The sequence below is a fragment of the Microtus pennsylvanicus genome, chromosome 10 (genome assembly GCF_037038515.1).
Source record: "Microtus pennsylvanicus isolate mMicPen1 chromosome 10, mMicPen1.hap1, whole genome shotgun sequence".
In the NCBI taxonomy this organism is placed as follows: Eukaryota; Metazoa; Chordata; class Mammalia; order Rodentia; family Cricetidae; genus Microtus; species Microtus pennsylvanicus.
The window spans coordinates 51,255,718-51,278,230 of NC_134588.1; the positions used below are offsets into that span (position 1 = coordinate 51,255,718).

At 44.2% G+C, this 22,513-nt stretch overlaps 1 protein-coding gene across 1 annotated transcript in view; it reads right to left on the bottom strand.

Annotated features, from left to right (window-relative positions):
• Positions 1–22,513, bottom strand: part of Brinp2 (BMP/retinoic acid inducible neural specific 2) — a 101,352-nt gene that overhangs the window by 5,584 nt on the left and 73,255 nt on the right. Inside the window, exons 3-6 of the mRNA XM_075988351.1 lie at positions 14,919–15,109; positions 13,608–13,816; positions 3,906–4,011; positions 186–422 (exon numbers count right to left, since the gene is read on the bottom strand). Coding sequence (XP_075844466.1) covers positions 186–422; positions 3,906–4,011; positions 13,608–13,816; positions 14,919–15,109 — 743 coding nt within the window. The remainder of the gene's footprint in view (positions 1–185; positions 423–3,905; positions 4,012–13,607; positions 13,817–14,918; positions 15,110–22,513) is intronic.

Genomic DNA, 22,513 nt, shown 5'->3' on the forward strand with positions numbered 1-22,513 from the left:
TCTAAGTTAGGCACTGTGATTATTTGCCTGAAGAACAACACACCACTTAAGACCATATCATTATTCTTTCCTCGGACGTTTACAAACATAGTAAGTTGGGATCCAAGTCAGATTCCTTGTGTCCTGGGCCCTGGAAGCCTCTAGTCTTCAGTGGGGAACAATTCTGAGCTAGTTGTCTTGCTTACCTGATTCTTCAAACTGCCTGTTGTGAGTGGCCCAGGAGTCTTGAATCTGCAGCAGGCTGTCTTCCATGGACTGGATGTCAGCATCAGGACAGTTGCATTCTGGGAAAGTGGGGCTGCACTTGCACCAGCAGTCATTCTCCCTGCAGACAAGTTCACCCTCAGAGCTGCAAGTGATGTAGCTAAGTGCTGCTGCCACAAACCGTTCACGCAGGTGTTCAGGAAGCAGCACCTGCAGGCCTGGGGAAAGCGTGAATCAAGGCATCACTGAGCAGAACCAGCGGGACTCAGTTTCTCACACCCGAGGCTATGGGAATCCAAACAGGGGTTTTGCTGACTGGGCCTGAGACTGGTCACCCCAGGGTCGGATCCTGCTGAGCTGGTTAGGAGAAAGGGCTTTTCTACCCCTATGACAGATGGGGGAGGATCTGAGTATGCAGATGAGGAACATCAAAGCCCAAGGCTTAGCCAAACTCCTCACGTCAGCCAAATTGAGAGCGTGCATATCCTAAGAACAGCTTAGTGGCTGCTCATCAGCATTTCTAGGAGAGAAACAGGAAGATGTTTCAGATAAAATAAGAGCTTAAGGCCCTCCTGGGGGAGAAAGCAAGGCTTGAGGAGCTTGCTCTGCCTCTCATAGCCATTCTTCTTAGAGTTTCCTCAATGCTGGCAGTAGACATGCTCAGACATTACTAAATGCTAACCTTCCTGGGCCTCCCAATCCATTTCTGGACAGCTGAGAATGTTCTGGTTATGAGATAGGGATAGTTACTATAGGTACACAGTGGCCAGGCACTAAACCGATTACTTTCTATATATAGTTGGTAGTTGCTCTCAGGGTCATCTCTATCCTAGAGGTGTTGTTGCTGTTGTTTTATTTTGTTCCCTAAAATAATCTGGGCTCACATTCCTTGTCCTGTTAATGATGGATTCTGATCCTCCTGCCTCTGCACCGCCAAGGGCTGGGATGATCAGTGTGTGTCACCATGCCTAATTTCATTTTGAGGATTTTTTGAAATGAGAAACTACAAGCCAAAAGACCACTGTGACCCACTGAAGTCGCGGCCCTTGTTTCACCCGGTGATACGCATACTTGGCTATGGCTGCCTACTCAGTAGAATTTAACTCTTGCTTTTTGTTGTTGTTTGGTTTTTTTTTTCTGTTTTTGTTCTTTTGTTTCTGCTTTTTGGACACAGGGTTTCTCTGTCGTAGCCCTGACTGTCCTAGAACTGGCTCTGCAGTTCAGGCTGACTTCAAACTCACAGTGATCCACCTGCTTCGACCTCCTGAGTGCTGGGATTAAAGGCCTGTACCATCACTTCCCAACTAATTTAACAGTTGAGAAAATATAAATGTAGGAGGGTAGATTCCTCGAGATTTATCAGGCCATTAGGCTATCAGGCCCAGACACACACTGGCTTCAAGCCACAGGTGAGGTGACTGTTGGAAGTTTGCAGAGGGTGAAGGAAAGATAGTTATGGATTAAGGATGGATTTAGTATAGATTTAGTATAGATCTTCAGGAGACTCTTCCAATAGGGATATTGTTAGACTTTCTTCCAGGAGAATGAGATATAGAAGGACCCCCAGATATAAGAAGCCCCTTTCCTCAAATGCATGCTTTTGATTTCCACATCCATGACTTTGTCCTTGGCAGAAAAATCAAAATGCTCACAGTGTGCATCCCAGCCTCAGAAGACCTCACACTGTACCTTGAAGTTGTCAGCAGCTCGGATATTTTCTGTTCTCACTTGAGGCCCACCTCCTACTCTCTCTGGCTACTAGATGTCCCTTTCCTGATTCTGTGCCCACATGGCCCTCGACAGTCCCCACTCCGCACACACACGCCATCCACATGCTTGCTTTCAACACTCAGCCTCTTCCGGTAGTCTCCTTCCACCTCCCCACTGCCTCCCGCCTCTTCACCAGAACACTTCCCGTGGCTGTAAAGTAAGCGCCCTGAGCAATGTCTGTGTGAGTGATGGGCTCTTAAATTAAACGGCACAAACTATTCCAAATGAACCACCAGGCATTTTGAACTTCACTCACTGCTAATTTCCAGACACAAATCCAGCTTGTACAGGGACAGGAGAAGAGAGATATTAATTGTATTGGGTATCTATTACTAGGTGTTTCATTCCTCTTATTGTATGTTTGTTAATTCCTAAAGCAATATGAGTTGTCTCTGGCTCAGATTGCTTGAGATTTGTAATCGCAACTTCTGGGTGAGGACCATTGATTTTGTGAGGCTGGGATTGTAATATCTTAAACAGAGGCCAATTCAGTTAGTGCTTAGGAAAAATAAAGTCTTCTGCTGAATCCGTTTGCATAGCTCTTCTCTTAAAACATTGGAGAAACAGGTGGAATTAGAGGTCTCTACTTCTCCTCCATTCTTTGGGCCTACAACAGTGGTATTTGCTTTTTCTCTCTCCGCTTTGCCCTTGCTGTCTCCAGTCCAAATGTTCCTGTTCATTCTTCTTAAATGCTGCTCCTAGCTTCAAGGTTCTCGGTTCTCACGGAAAAAGCACAGACAATGGAAAGCAACCCACTCCTCTGTTGTGGTTACAGACCAGTGGACCCAAAGTTTGACCTAGAGGGGGTCTTATTAGTGAAGCCACAATTACTATGCAAAGGCCACTGGTTCCTTAGTGTGCCTTCCATAACCAAAACCATCATTGGACTAGTTTACAAGGTTGTGTGTCCAATCCCTACAGGATAATAGCACAGGTTTTGAAAAGGAACACATTGGAAGTTATTTAGATATTAATTGGCAGGAGCAATGGATCATGGGTGTGGGGTCAGTCCTCTGATGTTCCTCAGGCCCCTCCCCAAAAATACTGATGGAAAGTTGCTGCATGCAGGTCTTAAGATTTGTGCAGTTTCCTGTCTTAAGGAGGACTTAGCTGAGGCAGATAGGCATAAACTTAATGACCCAGACTCTACTTGTTAGGAACTGTGTACTCATTTCTATTCAAAATGCAATTGGCAGCCTAGGTCTTTTATCTGCACCTAGCAGATAATATAGCAACACACCTAGCAACTGTCCGCAACCTAGAACCCCCACTTGCAACTGCACACACCCTACAGTGAATGATGGAGTCTGTTTTCTTCCTCTTCACAACCATCAAAGTTGCGTTCTATTCAGTTGTACTCCACTATGGCCAGCTATAAAGCTGGGGAAACCATGTGGCCTAGAGTGGTTTTGAGCATGTGTGTAATAAGGTAAAACTGTGTGCCTAAGTGAATGTTTAGGGAGAATCCATTACTTACTATCCTTTGCCTATGCATAATTGGATGCACATTTGATAAAAATCACATGTGTTATGGGAAGGAACATGCACAATAGAAAAAAATGGTTATGGGATTTAATCTGTGTATCTAAGTAGATAACTATTCAAACCATGCCCCTAGTAACCAGCTCCTCCTAAAGGAAGGCCCATACACTAATGTGGGTCCTTGAGTACCTTCACGTATGAAGCCTGCTACCAATGCTGATAGTGTATTTCCGATCGGTGCTATTGATTTGTTTTTAATAAAGTTATTTTGCTCATTTGGTAAAATGTGAGTCCTTATTTCAGTACTCGAAATAAGAGGCCAAGAGCTAGACATACCTATCTTAGACCATGACCTACTCAAATGAGAAAATTAGATTTTTCCTTTCTTGTCAGGGATCCAGGCTTTTCATCAGGCCTTAGCAGTGTGAAGCCACCATGTGGCTGCTTACCCAGTAACTGTACTTTGTTCTCTGGACTCTGAACCAGGACAGAGCTGACTGAATCCAGGTTGTCATAGTTGCTGCAGCCCAGTGGACCAGTCCTGGTCTCTGTGACCTAGAGAAGAAGGGACAAGATATAGACTCAGAAAACAAGAGAAAGGTTTCTCTTTGCCCTCTCCTTTGAACCATCCATGTGGAGACTCTGTGTCCTACCCCTGCCCAAAGAAACTGCATTTGTCTACCCCAGGAATGCAGAATGACTTTGTTTCCTTGTCCTGAGTCAGTGATCATTGTTTCTATGTGGCCGGTGATAAAAAGCTGCATGTGGTTGCTAGGGCCTTTGAGAGGGGATTCAACAAGTTGTGTAGCCAGAAAGTGGGGTGTGGAGTGAGACCTTCAAGTTGGTGTCTGCCAGCTTGAAGGAGGCAAGGCGCCAGAGGTGGTTCCTCTTAGCCTGTGAGTGAGCCAGTTACATCCACCTGATGGGGTGCTCACAGGTTTTAGGGATCCCAAAGATGAAAAGCACAAGAGAAATATGAATGGTTATGAGTATTATTATTAGTATTAAACATTTAAGTCCACTTCAGCATCGAGATGTCCTTAGAGAAAATCAGCTACGGGATTACTGCATATTTCAGTAAGTATATTAAATATACATAAACTCTTACAGCCACGTAGTATTCCAAACACCGTATTTTAAAATATTATAAAGTTGGCCCATCAGTTTTCCCTGATGTTTAAAGTATAAGATGAAAAATGGGGAGCTTTAAGTTCACTGAAATAATTATGTAATAAGAATGATGGGGACCCGAGGCCCTTTCTTCTCAAGAGCGCAAAGCCCTTGCCAACAATCAATCAACCAATCAAGGAGTATTTATTGAGCAGCCCCTGTTCAATTCTGCGCAATTCATCAAACATTCATAGAGCACCTTCCTGGAGCTCTTGTGGGGCTCTACCTGGTACTGCTGACCTCCCTGTAGCTGCAGGCACCTGGGCTTTGCAGCAGGCGCAGGAGCTGCAGTTTCACATCCTTTCCTAAGAGGATGTGATTCCCACCTGGTTCCCATGCTGGAGTCTCTACAGAGGCAAGTTCACAGTCATTTTGTTTGCCATGATGTCAACAGCGGCTAGTGCAGTGCCTGGAATGTCGTAAGGAAGCAGTGAACCTGAGTGTGAGAAAAGTGTTCTAGTCTTTTCAGGAAGATAGGCACAATGATGTGTAAGTTACATAATGAGTCATTTGAGGAAGCAAGGCAGGTAGATTACAAATGACAGATAGATATCCGAGTTGTGACCAAAAGATGTGTCACAGAAAGCACATTCCCAGGCAGAGGGAAAACTAAAAGAACAGGGGAAACATCACTACTCTTTAAAGATAAATAGCGAGCAGACAGTAGAGGAGTTAGGGAAATATGTTGTAAGAAGAAAAATTCAAGGAGAAAGACAGTGGGATCTGCAGCACAGGCTTCAAAATATATAGGTATGGGCCTGGCTCCTTAAGGAACCCAAAATGCACGGGACATCACAGAGAGACTCCAGTCTGCCGAAGCTTAGAAAATTCACAGAGAATAAAACTGTCAAGTGGGAGATGGGACGATACCACAAACACTGGGAAAGGAGTCAGGGCTGATCTTGGGAGTTTAAAACAGTCTTGAAAAGTGAGTAGGGATTCAAGGGAACTTGTGAAAGTATGTCTGGAAAAGAACAAAGAAGCAGCATCAGAAACAGTGTCTGAGAGCCAGCAAGACGCAGGCCAAAGGAGGACCAGGACCAGGCCCACACCAGGTGTAGGGTGATTCTCCAGTGAAGCAAAATGCCACTGGTGCTTTCAAAACCCAATCCAACCTTCCCATTTTCCCAATAGGAAAACACAGTCCAGAGGACAGAGTGGCGGGGCTGTGGTATCTGAATGACGGAATATTCCTAAAGATTGATTGGTGATTGATTGACTTTGAGATAGGGTCTTACTGCTAGACCAGCCTGTAAGTTATGATATGGCTCAGCCTGTCCTCATAACAATCCTCCTGCCTCACCCTCCTAAGTATCAGGATCACAGGACTGAGCCCAAAATAATTAATTAGTTTAAGTCAACATTGGAGCTTTCAGCCTCTAGATCTGTGTCATTTCAATTCCTAGAAAGTAGGTCAAAGGGTTGACACCACAAAAATGTCACCACTCTCTAGCCAATAGTCTAAAGAGATCAGTTCATCTAATATGCTAGGGATCTGCTCTCCTCAGAAGTCTAACACTGGGAAAAAACAAAACAAAACAAAACAAGATGCAATGATGGGAAGTTAGTATTACTGTCTGCTAGATCGAGAAAGTCTCACTCAGCCCCTATGCCTCCTCCCGGCACTTCTCGCCCGGCCCTCTTCCCTAAACCTTTCCCTCCCATGGGCTGGGCCTCCATATCCCCAGCTTCTCTTCCTAATATAATTCAGCCATTTTGGCTATGTGCCCTCTTGGTCCATGCTCCCTCTTGGTTTTCTTGACCTCTTGCTGCTTGTGGTCTCTTGGCCCTTAGCTTCCTCTACTCCCCTTTCTCTCTTTCCCTCGTTCTCCCCTCCCCACAATCTGGTTCAGTCTGCTGGCCTGGTTCAGTCTGGGCTCTTCCCGATGCCTCTGCTGTTTTCTTCCTCATATCTACAATAAACCTTCTCAGACGTGTCCAGGAGCCATCATGTCCTCAATTTTTCATTCACTATCTTTCTATAAGAGATTAAGAAAACAAGGTCTAGATAAGTTAAATGAGCAGTTCACTATCACATACATTCTATCCTAGGGGCTAGGACGAATTCAATACATTCTTGCATTGCTTTATTCAGTTACTGGCAACTCACAGGTGAATGTCACGGTTCCTGCCTGTATGGCACTTGGAAACTTATGTTTCTAGAATCCCCGTGTTCTGGTGGATCTTCTTGGGCTGGCTTCTTTTCCCACGTGGACACTGTGCACTGAATACATCTTAGTGATCAGACTAGACTGGGAAGACAAAGCCAGGCTTACTTCAGGGCCAAGTCTCTCTTTTTGTAGTACTCCCCGTAAGAAGAGCCATGGCTAAGAACCAGCATGATTTAGTGGGACCTGTGTGAATGGGTTGGGCTGAATGGCAGGTACAAGTGGATGCTATATCATTATTGAGAAACTAGTTTGTTCCTACCGCACGGTAAGCTGGCCACCAGTGTTGCTAAGTTGTATTCTGGATTTTCTATCTACCCACTCCTGAGTGGGTGACCCACCAACTAGCTTCAGACAGGGAGCGAGATAACAAGCTATGTGTAGGGAAGGGTAGGGCAGGCCAGGGAATAGCCACAACAGAGGCATTCCTGTTCTTTCTCTGACTCCCAAGCCTTTTCCGACCCAGTACTCACCCATCTCCTTCCCGTCATCATTTCTCCATACTGAGGCTGACTGTAATCTTGTAATTTTTCCCCTCTCTCTCTGCTTGTTCAAATGTCAGTCCCACAGGAAGACAATCAGTCAGGTAGGCCTCTGAGAAGAGGAGTTTCCCTTTGTTGATTGTGGTGCAGGATGAGAAAAACGAGGAAATACCCTGGCATCGTACCCATGTCCTGATAGAGCGGAGAGTAGTAAGCCAGATCTTCACGAGATACCAAAGTCATTATTATTTTTATTTCTATTCTGTTCTGATACCACCTCTCTCCCCGCCATGGATAGGTGATGAGGTAGGAAGAAGAAAGGGGCCTGGAAAGAGTCTCGAGTAGACGCTGTCAGGAACTGACCTGGGTGAGCAGTAGAGACTGATATACAGCCCTGTTCCCACACATGTGGTGGAAGCCCTGTCTCTGAAGGGCGAGCCAAGACAGTGCTGCAGATTTCTCTGCAGAGGGCCAGGCAGTTCCGGGAGGTTATTAAAAGGGCCCATAGAGGTAACAGAAAGTGCAGTTCACTCAAGTGCACACATTTCAAAGAGTGCCTCAGATAAGCTTTCAGAAGGGGAAAATAATTGTGTGCTAATTGGTCTGTTGACAGAGACCATCCTGCCTTCAGAAAGCCCTGATGTCTCCCAGGTTCATTAGCGCATCCAATTTTCCATAATACCAGACTGTGAAAACCATCATTCCAGTGAGCCTATACTCCTCCCCCTTCTCTCACTTCCAGATTGCTACTGCCCTACCTGAGGGAAGAGGGGGGACACCTGTGATGCTAACAGCAGAGGAAAATGGGCCTCTAATGGTGAGCGATGGGGCTGAGCACGGAGAGCCCAGCGATGGTGTGTGTGCTTAAAAAGGCTTCAAAGTGAATCAGGGGCTGCAGACTGCTGCAGCTTTACCAATGCTTATTTTTTTTTCCTTAGGATGGGCTATGATAAACTCCCCCTTTCTGCCTAGGGTCTGGCTGGCTTCTGACTGTCTTTGTTCAGTCATTTCATGGGCTTTTCAACCCCTCCACACCAAGTCCTTCCACATCCTGTTCCCAAAGAGGTGAATTAATTATAGCTATGAAAAAGGCCCTATCTCGTCTTTGTGGTGCTGATCCCTTCTAGGAAGTTATAGACAGTTGTATATGCATATAACCTTTTATACTTTGCATGGTTTTCCGGTGGATTGGATCATGTGGTGTCACCCCAATGTGACAGCTGAGTAGACAGGGACAGCAATCATCATCTTTATCATCAGGTGGAACATGAGTACAGTAACTAATTGGCAGAGATGCCAGCCTTGTTACCCAGCGGGCTTCCAGAGAATTTCTGGTGCTTTTGCCCTTTGGTTGCCACAAGAAAAGGTCTGGAGGAGCTGGCGGGATCGGGGGAGAGGAAGAATAGTTTTGGTTAGGACAATATGTATTGAATTATCTGGAAATTGTTCAGAGTTTTAAAAACAGAAGTAGTCATACTAGCTGAAAGTCCTGTGGACGGGTGAGTTAAGTGACTGGCGACTTGGATTACAGAGGGGACAAATGGAGTTCCTCAAGGTCATAGACACAGCAAGCATGGGGCTGAAACCCAATCCCTGAGTACTCTTGCTCCACTTGGCTTGTTTGCCTCTAAACTGTGTAGCCCGATTTCACCTCTCAAGCGTTTTATTGAACATCCTGCCCCATGCCAGATGCTGTAAAGGGACTTGGAGCGACGTGCATTCTGCAGAGTCCCTTCTGCTTAAAGACCTACTGTCACAGTGGGTGTGGGGAGGAGGGGAACAGGCATGCAAACAGACGGAGTGTAATGTGGCAAGTCCTACCTCGAAAGTGTGTGCCAAGCAGGGCAAGCCTTACGGGGCAGAGTAATGTTTTCTGGTTCCCAAAGGAACGAATCAGAGCGGGAAGGGCACCTGTTTCTCCACATTAATGCAAAGGAGTTACTAGGGAAGAGTGAAAAGTAACCACAGGTTCGCTTCAGGCAGATGCGCTAGAGGATGTTTCTTTCATGAAGGCAGAGCAGGGCTCTCCTCTCACCCCATTCATCCCCACCCAGTGATACAGCAATGAATGGGATGGAGCCCAGCAAGACTTCTGCTAAGGCAGGCTCAGTAGAAAGAAGCAGATGGCAAGTGATATTGCACAGAGGACTGTTAGCTCCAAGGATGAGCTACAGGGCGCATCCTGGCTGCTGAACTATCCTATATGGGTCTATAAGCGTTAATCATTTAGAGAGAAGGTAGACCCCACTGATGGCAATACTGCAGATCAAACCCGAGCAGGGGAGCAGAGCTGTGAGAAGGGATACTAACACAGCCCTTTGATCCTTAGTCTAGCAAAATGTCCTTGAAATCTATATGCCTCGCTGAAGACTGGGAAGGGTGGAGATGGGAGAAAATATGAAACCATCCCTTTTTATACATAGTTTTCTGAGTTGTATCCTCCGTGGAGAACCCACTGTACTCCCAGAGAAAACCTTAGATCAGGCAGTGCAGTAGGCATTGAATATTCATTTCATGGTCAGTGGGTCCTTGGAAGGGTTCCCAAAGAAGGTTTCCAGGGATAGTGGTCCCTCCACTGAGGAGACAGGCAGTGGCTGTAACTCTGGGACCATCCACAGGGATTATAAGAGATAGGGCTTTAATACTGACCTGTCTTCCACTCCTCTATCGGAGACTTCAGGGATATGTCTGGGAACCCAAGGCAGCAACTCTACCAACACTGCTGGGTGAATGTGTTGAATGTCAACTCTAAACTAGTTATTTTTTTCTGAAAATAACTGAGAGTTATGTGAAGCTCCAAACAGTAAAAGGATCTGAATGTCAATAATTATAAAATGCAGCTAATTAATATCTAAGGGTTAAGCCCATTCTTCTAGATATCAGGAACGAGGACTTGACCATGAATAAGGGTGTGGTCCCTGTACTGATGGCAATGGAAATAGAAACAGTAGTGGTTTAGAGACAGAGAGACTTCACTCATTTGTTCATTCCTTCCTCTCTTGATCATATGACATCTGTTTCCTCATGACCGACAAGGTTGCAAACTCTGTACTCTTCTAGGGAATGAAGCCTGAGTGAGACCCAGTTTCTCCTATAAGGCTCTCTGAGTTTCCTGTGTCCATAATCACGTTATCTAGCACCTGTGGTTCAAATGACAAGCTCAGTAATAGAGGCACGTGCTTGGAACCATAGAGTCACGTGCTTGGAACCATGAGGAGGAACACTTCACTATGTTAGGAGTCAGGAAAAGCTTCACAGGAGGTCAGTTTTCTCAACTGAGCAAAGAGGGGAAGGAAGAGCCACTCGAGTCCACAGCCAGGTGCTGGGAATACAATAGAGAGCAAGTGGCAGGAAGCGAGATATGAGAGGAGAGCATGTTTAATAACATTTGGTATTTGGGTACGCCTGGGTTACATGATGTGAGCGGAAGGTAAAAAGCTGTTGGGCAGAAAGAGGACTGTTTAGAGATGAAAGTAGGAAGACAGCAGGGGCAGAACGTCAATGATTTTTTTCTTAGGAACAATCAGCCCTTTCAAGAGCCAACTGTGTTCTGCTCTGGGCAAACTGTCCATTTTCTTATTGAATATCACAGACTTTCTTCAAGGTTGAAAACTCTTCCAGTTATGTAATAGTTTTAGAGAGAGAGGAAAATGAAGTCCAAAGAAGTTTGGTAACCTGTGCAACACCCAATCTGCACGCAGTGATAGGACTTGAATTCTTGGAGAGGAGAATATAAAAGCATTATGGACAAAAATCAGGTACGCATTGACAAGGACTTGGATTAGTGGACCAGAATTGGGGATGAAGGGAATTCAGGGGCAAGGAGCAATGGTAGTGATGGATCAGCGGATCTAAGTTAGGGTGTGAGGGGAATGGGCTACTAGAAGGGAATGAGATCCTTGAACTGTTGATAAAGTGCCTGTCTGTCATTTCCCAGTAAGAATTCTTTTTTTTTTTTTTTTTTGGATTTTTCAAGACAGGGTGTCTCCGTAGCTTTTGGTTCCTGTCCTGGAACTAGCTCTTGTAGACCAGGCTGGCCTTGAACTCACAGAGATCCACCTGCCTCTGCCTCCCGAGTGCTGGGATTAAAGGCATGTGCCACCACCACCCGGCTTTCCTAGTAAGAATTTTGGGCTTCTTCTCCAAGTGTGAAAGAGCTCATATGAGACTGATGAATGAGGGAAATTCTCCAAAGTTCTAATATCTTGGTAAAACTCTCTCGAGGCTACTTAGAGTCCCTTTCCATCACTTCGAGCTGCACTAGATACCAGCTTCATAAATGAACCTTTTCTTCTGCTAATGGAAACCCATCCTCCCTCTCCCAGATGCTCCCTCCCTCCAAACACTGTACTCCTGTAATCTGCTACTTTTTCTCCAGTTAATTTCCACCGTGCTCCCTGTGAGTCATGATGAGTCCTCAGCGACATCTCTCTAACCCCAAGCTCTTCTAAAGAGCCCACTTTACCTGTTTTGATTTCGCTCAGCTTTGCGTCCCCAGGGACGGTTTCCTCTGCAGCCTTCTCTAGTGGCGGCTGTTTTCTTTCTCCCATCTCACGCTCTTGAGCATGGAAATGAGGCAGATTCCTCACTGCAGCTCTTCCTTATTATCAGGCTATCTCTGGCTCCTGGAAGCCAGGATCATGGTGCAATGCACCTCACTAGCCACCCCTTCATATTTATTTTCTTGCTATGCTTCTTGGCTCACTGAGGATTTATAGTAGTTGATCTTACTATTGTTACCAGCAGAAGTCTGTACCATTCTTACTGACTTCTGATTCCCATCCATAATACAATCATTTAACCTTTGCTTCTCTTAGATGCTTGGCTGCCTGGCCTTGCCTCCTCATAGCTGTAACCTCATCTCTGTCATCACACCCACGTTATATCCTAGACTCGATTGCAAATTGCATTTCTTCTATAACTGCAATACAAAAATCACATCATGCTTCCTCCTTCTCTACCCTGTAACATATCAGTTCTCAACTTGGGGTTTGAATGGCCCTTTCAACAGGGGTTGCATATCAGATATTCTGCATATCAGATTCTTACAATATGATTCATAACCATAACAAAATTAGTTATGAAGTAACAATGAAAAATGGTTAGGAGTCACCACCTATAAGGGACTGTATTAAATGGTTACAGCATTAGGAAGGCTGGGAACTATTTATCATCAAACTTAGACTTTCAATCTTTGGACTTGATCTACTTTTTATCATTCTTAGCTTCTTTTTTTCAGTGGTTGACTTAGGATCCTGAATCTACATTGTGTTCTTTGGTATATAATCTTAACTCCTTTGCCTTTTTCTTCCACCTTGTCCACACATGCACCTTGGTTAAATCCAGCTGTCTATTTAGTGCATGCCTGCTGGTAGGTAGAACAATAAATGGAGCTGATAAAATGCACCTAACTATAGTGGCTCACGACATACTGTACTGCTGTGGGATAACACTTCTGGAGACTGTGAATATGTGTTACTCTCATGGGTTGATATAAAAGCTGCTTTGGCCTATAGCAAAGCAGAATAAAGCTAGGTGGGGATGTCTATAGACCATTTTGATTTTATACTTAGAATTTTAAAACTCCAGAATTCCTCAAAGTGTTATTACTCATCCATTAACATAGGACCCTTAGGAGAAATGTCCTACAGGTTAATTAGAGCAGGGGGATTGGAGATTACAGCTATTGACATCACAGTAACTATGGGTCCCTTAAAGACATGCATGGGATCATGAGATTCTGTCATGGTCTTGCTGGAACTCCTCCCTTGCCTTGTGCTAACATTTCTTTTTGTGGCCATGCCAAGCAGCTCCACTTCAGAACCTCATCTTGTGTAGTGTCTTCACAGTTCACTTCTCTGTCCTCACAGGACTCTCTCTGCACTTCGATGACTACTAAACTACTTCCTGACTCGGGGACCTTAGAATGTAGCATTGGTTTTGTTTTGTTTGGGGTTGGTTTTTTGTTTGTTTGTTTGTTTAATTGAAACAGCCTTCCTCAGTCCTACGCAAACACAGGACAAACCTTAAAGTGCTCCTCCTGAGCAACCTAACTAATGCTAGTTGCTCTCTCGCCAACCCTAGAAAACATAGACCTTGTCTTTAAATAGCTATCTGATATCTCCTACTGAATAGCTCAACCCCACTTGGATGCAGTCACGCCTGTCTTTGACAACAGCAAATCAGTCTGCAGACTAGATGTTCCTTCAGAGGAGGGGTGACGCGGCCCTTTGTAAGGCCCAGCTGAGATACCACCAGAAAGCAACTGCTTCCCCTTGCTCAGTGTGGTCTGGCTGACCTGGAGCTATTGAGGATTCGGCTTCCCCTTTACCTTAATAGCCCCTGTGGCTATCTGGATATGGTGCAGTCTGCGTAGTGTGCTCTCTCTGTCAATGAAGTAGGAAGCCGCCAGCTGGTGCAGGGTTTCCAGGGACACAGCGGAGCTGTTCCCACTGCCCCCAACCACAGGGACACCTCCTGATGTTTCTGACTTTCTGCTCAGTTTCCTCTTGTCCACAAAAATGGTCAGGGACTCTTCCCCTATAACAAAAACATGAGCTTATTAGTGAGGTTGTCAGCTCCAACATCCCCGGCCATTAAGAACCTGTAGCCCTCGGGCAGGGCAGAGTGAGCTCAAAGAGAACACTACCCCTGCTGCGGGCCTCTCCCCATCATTTCCACTCTGAGAGCTCTTTCCTCAGACTGTGCACAGGGTCACAGGCCTCCCTGCCTGGGAAGCCCTCCTTTGCCTAGCTCTTAAAGCTTCCCAAAGCTCACCCCTCAGCAGCGTCTCCATTTAACATCCTCTATTGATCTCCATCACAGGCAATCTGCCTCCAAGGGGGAGACACAATTCTCCCCTCTCAAGTTGTTTATGAGAAGCCACATGGCTATTATTGCTTCCAGGGAAAGGGCAAAAGCTTTAAGGCTCTGCCTCCTCCCTCTCCATCAATCCCCCCCCCCCCCCCCACACACACACAGGCCTGCAGCTGGCCCCAACCCCGGGGGAGCTGCTTTTTTTTCCCCCACTGCACACTTAACTAAATGTTATGATAAACCCTGCTTTCTTCTTCCCATAACTGGGAGAACTCTGCATCTTCAGGTCTTGTGATTCTGTCCAGAGTCCTGGCTCCATTGTGCACAGTACGGTCCCCACCCGCATCCTACCAGAGGGAGAGCCACCCAATTGTTGGAATTGTGGTTTGGCTGCTCACCAGTCTATACAATAAAGGAGGAGGGGGTCAGTGACGCAGTGAACATCTATTTCTGTGCCTATAGATCAGACATTTGTAGCCACAGTAAGAAGTGAAGTCCCTGGGTTAAATCGCTAGTCAAAAATAAAAGTAGGAGCGCCCCCTGCTGGTAGATGCTTCGCAGACACCTGTATGTGCCCTCCCATCGCCTTCCTTACCCCCTTACCCCCCTTCCCTCATGATGCCACATTCAAGAAAATAGAAATGTTCTAGGGTGGTTTCGGGTGCAGAGAATACACTGTTCTCCAGTACACCAAGAAAAAATAGTTCTCCGGCAATAATAAGCCAAAAAGGAAGAAAAGATGCAGGGAGAATGATATTCAACAGATCATAAAAGCTATTTTCCGCAGTGGAACAGCCAGTTGGCTGGGACCGAGAATGCTGCTTACCTCCGAGTGTGGCAGAAAGTAAGAAATGGGTGCCGTACTTTTTGATGAGGTTTTCAGTAACCTGTTGCAGGTTGGGTCTCCTTCCGAGGAGGCGGATGTTGCGGACAAACTCTGGGGCGAGAGGAAGGGGCAAACTGAAGAAGTCTTTCCTTTCTAGGGCCAAGTTGTTCACTTTCCATCGGGCAAACTCCCTGCAGGGAAAGCCACCATATTTCAGAACAAGAAGTATGAAGCCTGAAATAGATAAGGTCATTTCTCCCCTTGAGGCCTCCCTCCTCAATATCCTTCTCGTAGGGTAGAGATTTCCAGCCTGAAAAGCTGATCTCCTCCAGAGCATCTCCCGCCCAGGTTTCCCACCCTACAGTGGTAGCTAAGTGTCTTCCCAAAGTAGTCGCCACGCCTCACAGAGAAACGGAAGCAGCGCGGGGCAGTGATCTGCGGAGGACTGATCAGGTCACAGCTGTTGTACAGCTGGTGAGTTATATCATCCATTTTACTTCAGTTGCTCACTGCTGAAAACTGGGAAGCAGGTCTAGAGAGAACAATGTTTTACTGTTTGGGACCCAGATCCCTTCACACCCCCCTTGGAGAGAATTACATTCCCCTACTTGTTTATGCGCTTCATATCGATTGATACCACATCAGAAATTAAAACTGAGAAGATTCAAGTTATCTCTCCAATATTACATTTGAAATCAACAGTAGTAAGACCATTACATATAACCGAATCAATGCATTTCATGACAAAAGCTCTATATATTGAAACGAAGCAAATCTGACAGGAAGAGCGTATTGCTTTGTGACTTTGTAAATCTTCCACATCTGCTCGACAGGATAGTTCCACTCTCATGATTGTTTCTGCATCCAGTGTGTCATCACAAGTGTGGACTCTTATGCTTGGCACCAAACTAAACTAAAGGGATGGCTATTTCTTAAAAGTTACTTATAGCATGGTGTCTGAAGCCATATCAATCAACGTTGTATTCTACTGCATTGAAATCCAGAGTTTTACATTGTATTTTGAACAGATCTTTTGCCACACATGATCGGGTAACAGCACACACTAGCCATCCTGGACATACCTGGTCACTGAAATATGCAGCTCTTTTAACCTCCCGGCACTTCATTGTAGAGTACGGAAACACCAGACTAGTAAATACCACCACCAAGTCCATCAGAAATACCTTTAAATATCAGGAAGCTGACTAACTCATAATAATGAATATAATTTTTCTGGAACTTGAACTTTATGTGAAAACTAAAATTTTATTTTTGCTAATAAATAACATGTTTTTCTAGTTTTCATTTTTGCTAATAAATATCATCCGTTTAAAAGCTAGCTTGCTTTTTTTTTTCAGAATGTGTCTGCCAAACACTTAAGTCTAAATAACTATAGGTTGTCTGGTGCTCTTGCTTTCAAGAAAAATAGGATTCTAGGAAGAAAGTTGCTTGCTCAGCTTGCAGCTCAACCACATATGTATTTTCCTTTGAGCTCACCGTAGTTCTTTAGTGGCCTCAGACATGCACTGTGTCTGCTTCCCATTTCATCACATGAACATTAGAAAGACATGTCTCCAAGGTCAGCGTTTAACCCTATTATTAAACTGTACTACTTTAGGACATTCTCAAGTGAGGCTGGCATATTCTGTCCCTCTCCCTCTTTCTGTTTGTGTGTAGGGCTGTCTGGATAGTTCATTTGTATTATAATGACCTGCACATGATTATTAGATAGATATATTTGGGACAAGTATTTTCATTAAAATTAACATATCATTTTTTCTTCTCTCTCCAACTTTGAGAGCAAATGTCACATGGGTCCCGAAAGGACCAAGAAGACCACATTTTAAGTAACCTGTTTCAAAAGATGTCTGGGTTTCCTTAAGGACACTTCCAGAAACAAAACCACCAAACAAACAAAAGAAACAGCTTTCCTGTCTCAGAAAACAGTAAGATATAAAGTCTTCACACATCCCTTACCCATCCCAATTCTGCTCATTGTGAAAGTACATAACCTTGGTCTAACCTTCGCTTCAAAGCCAAGGAGTGCGAGTGATGGAGCTTCAGGAAATAAAAAAGGTAAAAATAAATCAATGAAAACCCATGCCTAATCTAAGCCTGTAGAAGTCTCCCCCACCCCATCTAATTCAAGAGGCGCAGACATAGAGGAGGAGCGTATGTCAACCATCACTAGCCGAACAAAGAAAAATGGTGACTAATAATTCATGGCTTCAACTTAGTCTTTCAAATTTCTCATTGTGTGGCTTTATTTATCGAACAAGGCAAGTTAATAATAATATATCACCAGTTATTTCTTTTGTGCAGGAAATGCTAAACTTTAATTAAAGTACAGGGTATTTGTCAAAAGCATTTGCTATCCCAAATCCCACTGCAGGGTAGAGAACAGTTGCCTGATCTCATTTGTAGATGGCTGGATGGGAACCAGTATCCTCTCGTTGGCTGGAGGATAATTACACCGATGAATCATAAAACCAGATTACTAAAAACAGAAACAAAATATAATCAAAAGAAAACCTCTAGGGTCATCAAACCCAGGCTCTCTGCCTTGGGATGAGATACATGTAGACTGCATTAACTAATACTTTCTATCATGTTTTGGCCCTAGATTTCAGGATGAAGAGGAGACATTCTTCCATCTTCCATGATTTCTTACAACGGACCATGTCCACCACTTTCCTGGCCAACTCATCCAGAAGGCCTTCTCTCACTCTGTCTCCCATTTATGCCACCAGACTTATGACCACTGATATCATCTATTTTCTCTCCTTCTCCTCCCATTAGAACATAAACTCTGCCAGGGTACGATTTTCTTCCCTGCTATTAACTGTCTCCAACAGTAGAGCCATCTTAACCATTCTTACAAGAGAATAACTGTATATCTTCAGCAAGGTTCCCTTGGGTAATTGAAGGAGACATTTCCCATTACCTTTAATATCATAGCTTTCCCATTCCACCAGTTTTCAAATTAATGGAAAATTTACTAAAAGATAGTTATAAGCATATCACCTAGGAAGCAACAAGCAATTAGTGATTGATCTGATATGAAATGAAACATTCAAAATGTGCATGTATCAGGAAGTTACGTTTTGTTTATAAAAGTATATGAGCCTGATTTTGGACGCTTAAAAATATAAATCAAACCAGGTATGATGGCCAATATCTGTAATCCCAATATTTAGAAGGCAGAGGTGGGAAGATTGCTACAACCAGCGTGGTCTACCTAGGCCAGTCAGGATTACATAGACATAGACCCTGTCTCAAGTAAAAAAACAAAACACTGCCAGAAAATTCTTTTGATTTTTCCTTTTATACTGTTGGGGTCCTCACATACTGTCTGCCGCAGACATGGACAACTCATCTCTGTCATTATCTACATTCAAAGCCCAGAGCATAAAAAAAATCTCTCAGTTGAGACCCTTGTGCTTTACACTCAGATATTAATGATCAATATCCCCATTCCTCTACAGTGAATCTAGTCATTTCTACCACTCATTGTGTTAAAGATTGACCAAAAGAGAAACACGCTCAGAGTTCTGCACTTTTGCTCAGTTTGACATCAGCCGTGGAAAGTCTGTTTGATGCAAGTCAATAGCTAAAGACTATTCCACTTAAACGGGGAAACTGGAGCTCAGAAAGCTTAGTAATTGCCTAATGTCACACCACTAGAGAGCACGTATTCTTTTATGCTGTTAGAAGTGAAGGAAAAGAATCATCTGCCTAGCTTCTCCAGATTATGATATATACTGAAGCAGGAGGATTACCATGGATTCCAGGTAATCAAATCTGGTCTCCAAAAGATGGGGAAAAAAAGAGAGGAAAAGGAAGGGAGAGAGGAGGGAGGGAGGGAGGGAGGGAGGGAGGGAGGGAGGGAGGGAGGGAAAGAGGTAGAGAAGAAAAGGAAGGAGGAGAAAAGAATGAAAAAAGTTGGGGGAGGGGATACTCTCTTTAGAGTCCCTGAGGCTGCTCAGAGCAGAGTAAATCCGGGAGTCCTGCTGCCTTAGCACATGCCCTGCTGTTTTAAAGACTGAGAAAGCCTTCAACATATCTGTGATTCATTTGTGGCAGACCCATCTTCCAGCAGGCACCTTGGCTGAAGAGAACCTTGAAACAAAGATGTCATAGTTTTACCTAAAGGAATATAACCAGCTGGAAGCAGAACCTGAGCAAAAACGATAGCACACTGACCTTGCCCAGGGTCATGTTGGTAATAACAAAAGGTGAAACCCAGAAGTGTTAAGGGAGTAGCTGGGATGGAGTCACACAATTAGAGGGAGGAGAAGCTTAACCCCCAGTGCCAGTGGTTAAGGTCAACACCACACTGCTTTCGACAACTTTGTCTTCCTTTGTGTCCCTGAAGTATATATTCATGGCACTCCAGAGGAAGACTGGAGTCCAAGTTTCAGGGGTGCTCAGGAAATCATAACACAGAACAACAAATGACCTAGAAAAGTGACTGGCACTGTCTTAGAACGCATTTTATGAGCAAACAATAAAAAATGATAGATAATATTTAATGAGCTCTTACCATGTGCTAAGCATTCCAAGTACCGTACAAGGGTTATCTATAAAATATCCCTATAAAGAGGAAAACAATTATTTTCATCTTGCGGATAGTGAAATGGAGGCAGGCTCTTTTAATTTACCCAGCTGGTAACGGCCAGCAGGTGGCAGAGTTAGAGTTGGAACGTGGCTTGTTTAGACAGGACATTGCTTGACCACTGTGATCTTGTACCTCTGCTGGAGAAAAGCAAAGAGGTGGCCCTAAAACTGTGAGGGGAAGTATGGAGAGAGGAGGAGGAAGAGAGAGGTTTGCTGGAGAAATGATGCGTAAGCGGTGTGTGTGTGTGTGTGTGTGTGTGTGTGTGTGTGTGTGTGTGATAAAATGTGAAGCCTTTCTCCTGAGAAGCTCACCCAGTTCATTGAATGGAAACACATTTGCAAAACGGGGAAAACCAGCAAAAGTCGAGTCTGCTCCTGCAGTGGTGCATTGCTGTGTCTTGGGTGTGGCTTGGACCCATAGGGTTTGTTTGCTTGTCTTTTAACATGGTAGTCAGGTGGCAATGTTAAGAAGTAATGGGAACTTTAAGAAGTCCGGGGTGGGGGGTGGGGAGAGAAGGAGTTACGACAGTTCTCATGTGACTATGGGGAGTTTTTTGGGAAGTCTATAATGCCAAAGAATGTTCCTAGTCCCTCCTCCCCTTGACTGTCCCTTCTTACTTTGTTCAGTGATCTCTCCCTACTGGGTTAAGTTCCACCATGATACATCCACCATGCAATGCAGCTACGTGGATCCCTACCAGAGACAAAGTGCCAACAGCACCACACCCTTTATGGTCCCTAACTGTGAACTCTATTAGCCTGCTTCCTTTGCGAAGCAGTCGGCGGCAGATCGCTTGTTATACTAATGGAATACTGCCTAACACAGACGTCAACTTAGAATTAGGTGCTAATTGTACGAAGGTTCTGGTGCCAAGGCTTCAACCATGCACTTCGACTCCAGTCAGCTTCTTCCCAGACCTTGGGAACCTTTATTGTTACAGCATATCTGCGGGACATCTGTGAAGGGAGTTTGAGCCAGATAGTAGTACTGTAGGTTTGATAAGCACATTTAGATGCAGGTTCTTTTCAGCTTCTAAAAGCCTCAGAAGACAATACTGGACGGCAGCCTAAGCTAGCCAAAGAGTAAGTGTTCATTTCCAATTTTTCATTTAGCAGGGGTTTTTTTTCCCAGTAATAAAATAATCAAGGCTTTTTTCCCCAAGAAAAGAATGTTTTCTATATATCAATTATATTAACACACAGTGCCTCAATTAAGCCATCATCTTTGTTTCAATTAAGACATCAAGTAAATCTCCATTTCAATTTAGCCATTTCTTCTAAAATCTTCTCCCACTGCGTTTGTTACATAGTAAACAGCCTGAGAAAGCAAACATTTCAGACAGCTCTGTTAGTACTATGGAAAGTTCTTTAGAACAGCGGAGGCCATTGCAGAAAAGCTTCCTGGTTTGAGCCAAAGGATGAAGAGAGTTCTTGAAGACAGACTTCAAGAAAAAAGCATTCATATGCATTTCAAAAGTGTGCTTCAGTAGATGGTTATTATCGGTAGACGCTCATTGTATTTTCCATCATCCGTTAGTGCAATAGGACTACCTCTAAGTAAACAATATCTATCAAAGTGCCAACTAATAGAAACATACAATCATCAATAACAATTAAGATAAAACTTATGAAAGGTGAATTCCAGATGGGAAGATGGCATCCAGTGTGTCATAACAGACAAACATACCATGCACAGCCATGTGTTCAGACATGTTTAGATATAAAGAAAAAGACAGGGATTCTAAAGTTATCACTATTATTACTTTTTGTCTGCTTTGCACTAATGACCTAGATTGCCAATGAATGATGGCCGACTCTCCCAGTTGTACAGCGATGATTGAACACAAGGGGAGGAAAACTTCCAGTCATGCCAACCTCAGGCAACAGAAGCTTCAGAAGGGATTTGGACTGCGTCAGCTCTGAACCACCTCTGCCTTTGAACCCTAAGGAGGTCGCCACTGATAATGTTAAATGACTACAGGCTGTTCTAATTCAAAAACGGTACATAGAAAGTGGTGTCTCTAAGTCGTCACTGCTCTACAGCACTGTGTCCTGTGTGACATAAGGTCAACAACAAATCTGCCAGCAAGAGCCTCCCTGCAGGGTCTCACAGCATCCGAAGATGAAAGATGCAGAGAGAGCACAGCTGGGGTCTTCCACCCAGGTGCTGTTTCCACTTAAGCACCACTTTTCAGGCTTGTAAACTGAGAGCATTGATCCAGCCCCGTGAAGAGCCATTCATTATGAAGGTTTCCTACCTGTGAAGTCCTAAGGGAGAGACATTTAAAAATAGAATGTATTGGATGGATAGGTGGGTAGGTAGGTAGCAAGATAGATGATAGATATATAAATAGATAGATAGATAGATAGATAGATAGATAGATAGATGCATATATAAAACATACATGCAAATAGAAAGATGGTAGATAAATGAGAGATAAATAATAGAAGATAGGCAGGTGATAGGTAGGTAGGTAAATAGATAGATAGATAGACAGACAGATAGGTAGACAGATAATAGATAGATGATAGATGTTTAAAAGTTGAAATCTAGTAATAATGAATAGTAGTCTAAACTGTACATAGCTGTACTGAGACTTTATGCTAAGAACTACATTTTTTTTACTACTGATTTTCTAATGAATCTTTATCTTTCCACCTTTATTGGGAAAATACGCTCATCACATTACCACAGTTATCGATCTGGTTGTCATCTGAAAGTCACGCTCCACATATTCTGAGCTGGCACATCTCTGTGTGTGCATTCAGCATGGCACCCCTGCAGGCTTGGCAGCATCCTAGCCTAGAGTCAGTGCACCCCTGTGTGCTAGGAACCATTTGTTCCTCCCAAGTTAGACTCCAGGAATCATCGCTGTTTCCAGCACAGTCAACCAATCATCACCTGCTCACTCAGGCGACAGTTCTCAGAATAGGACTGGGACTCCCTGAGAGGTGGGGGAAGACTTAAGACAGCTGTA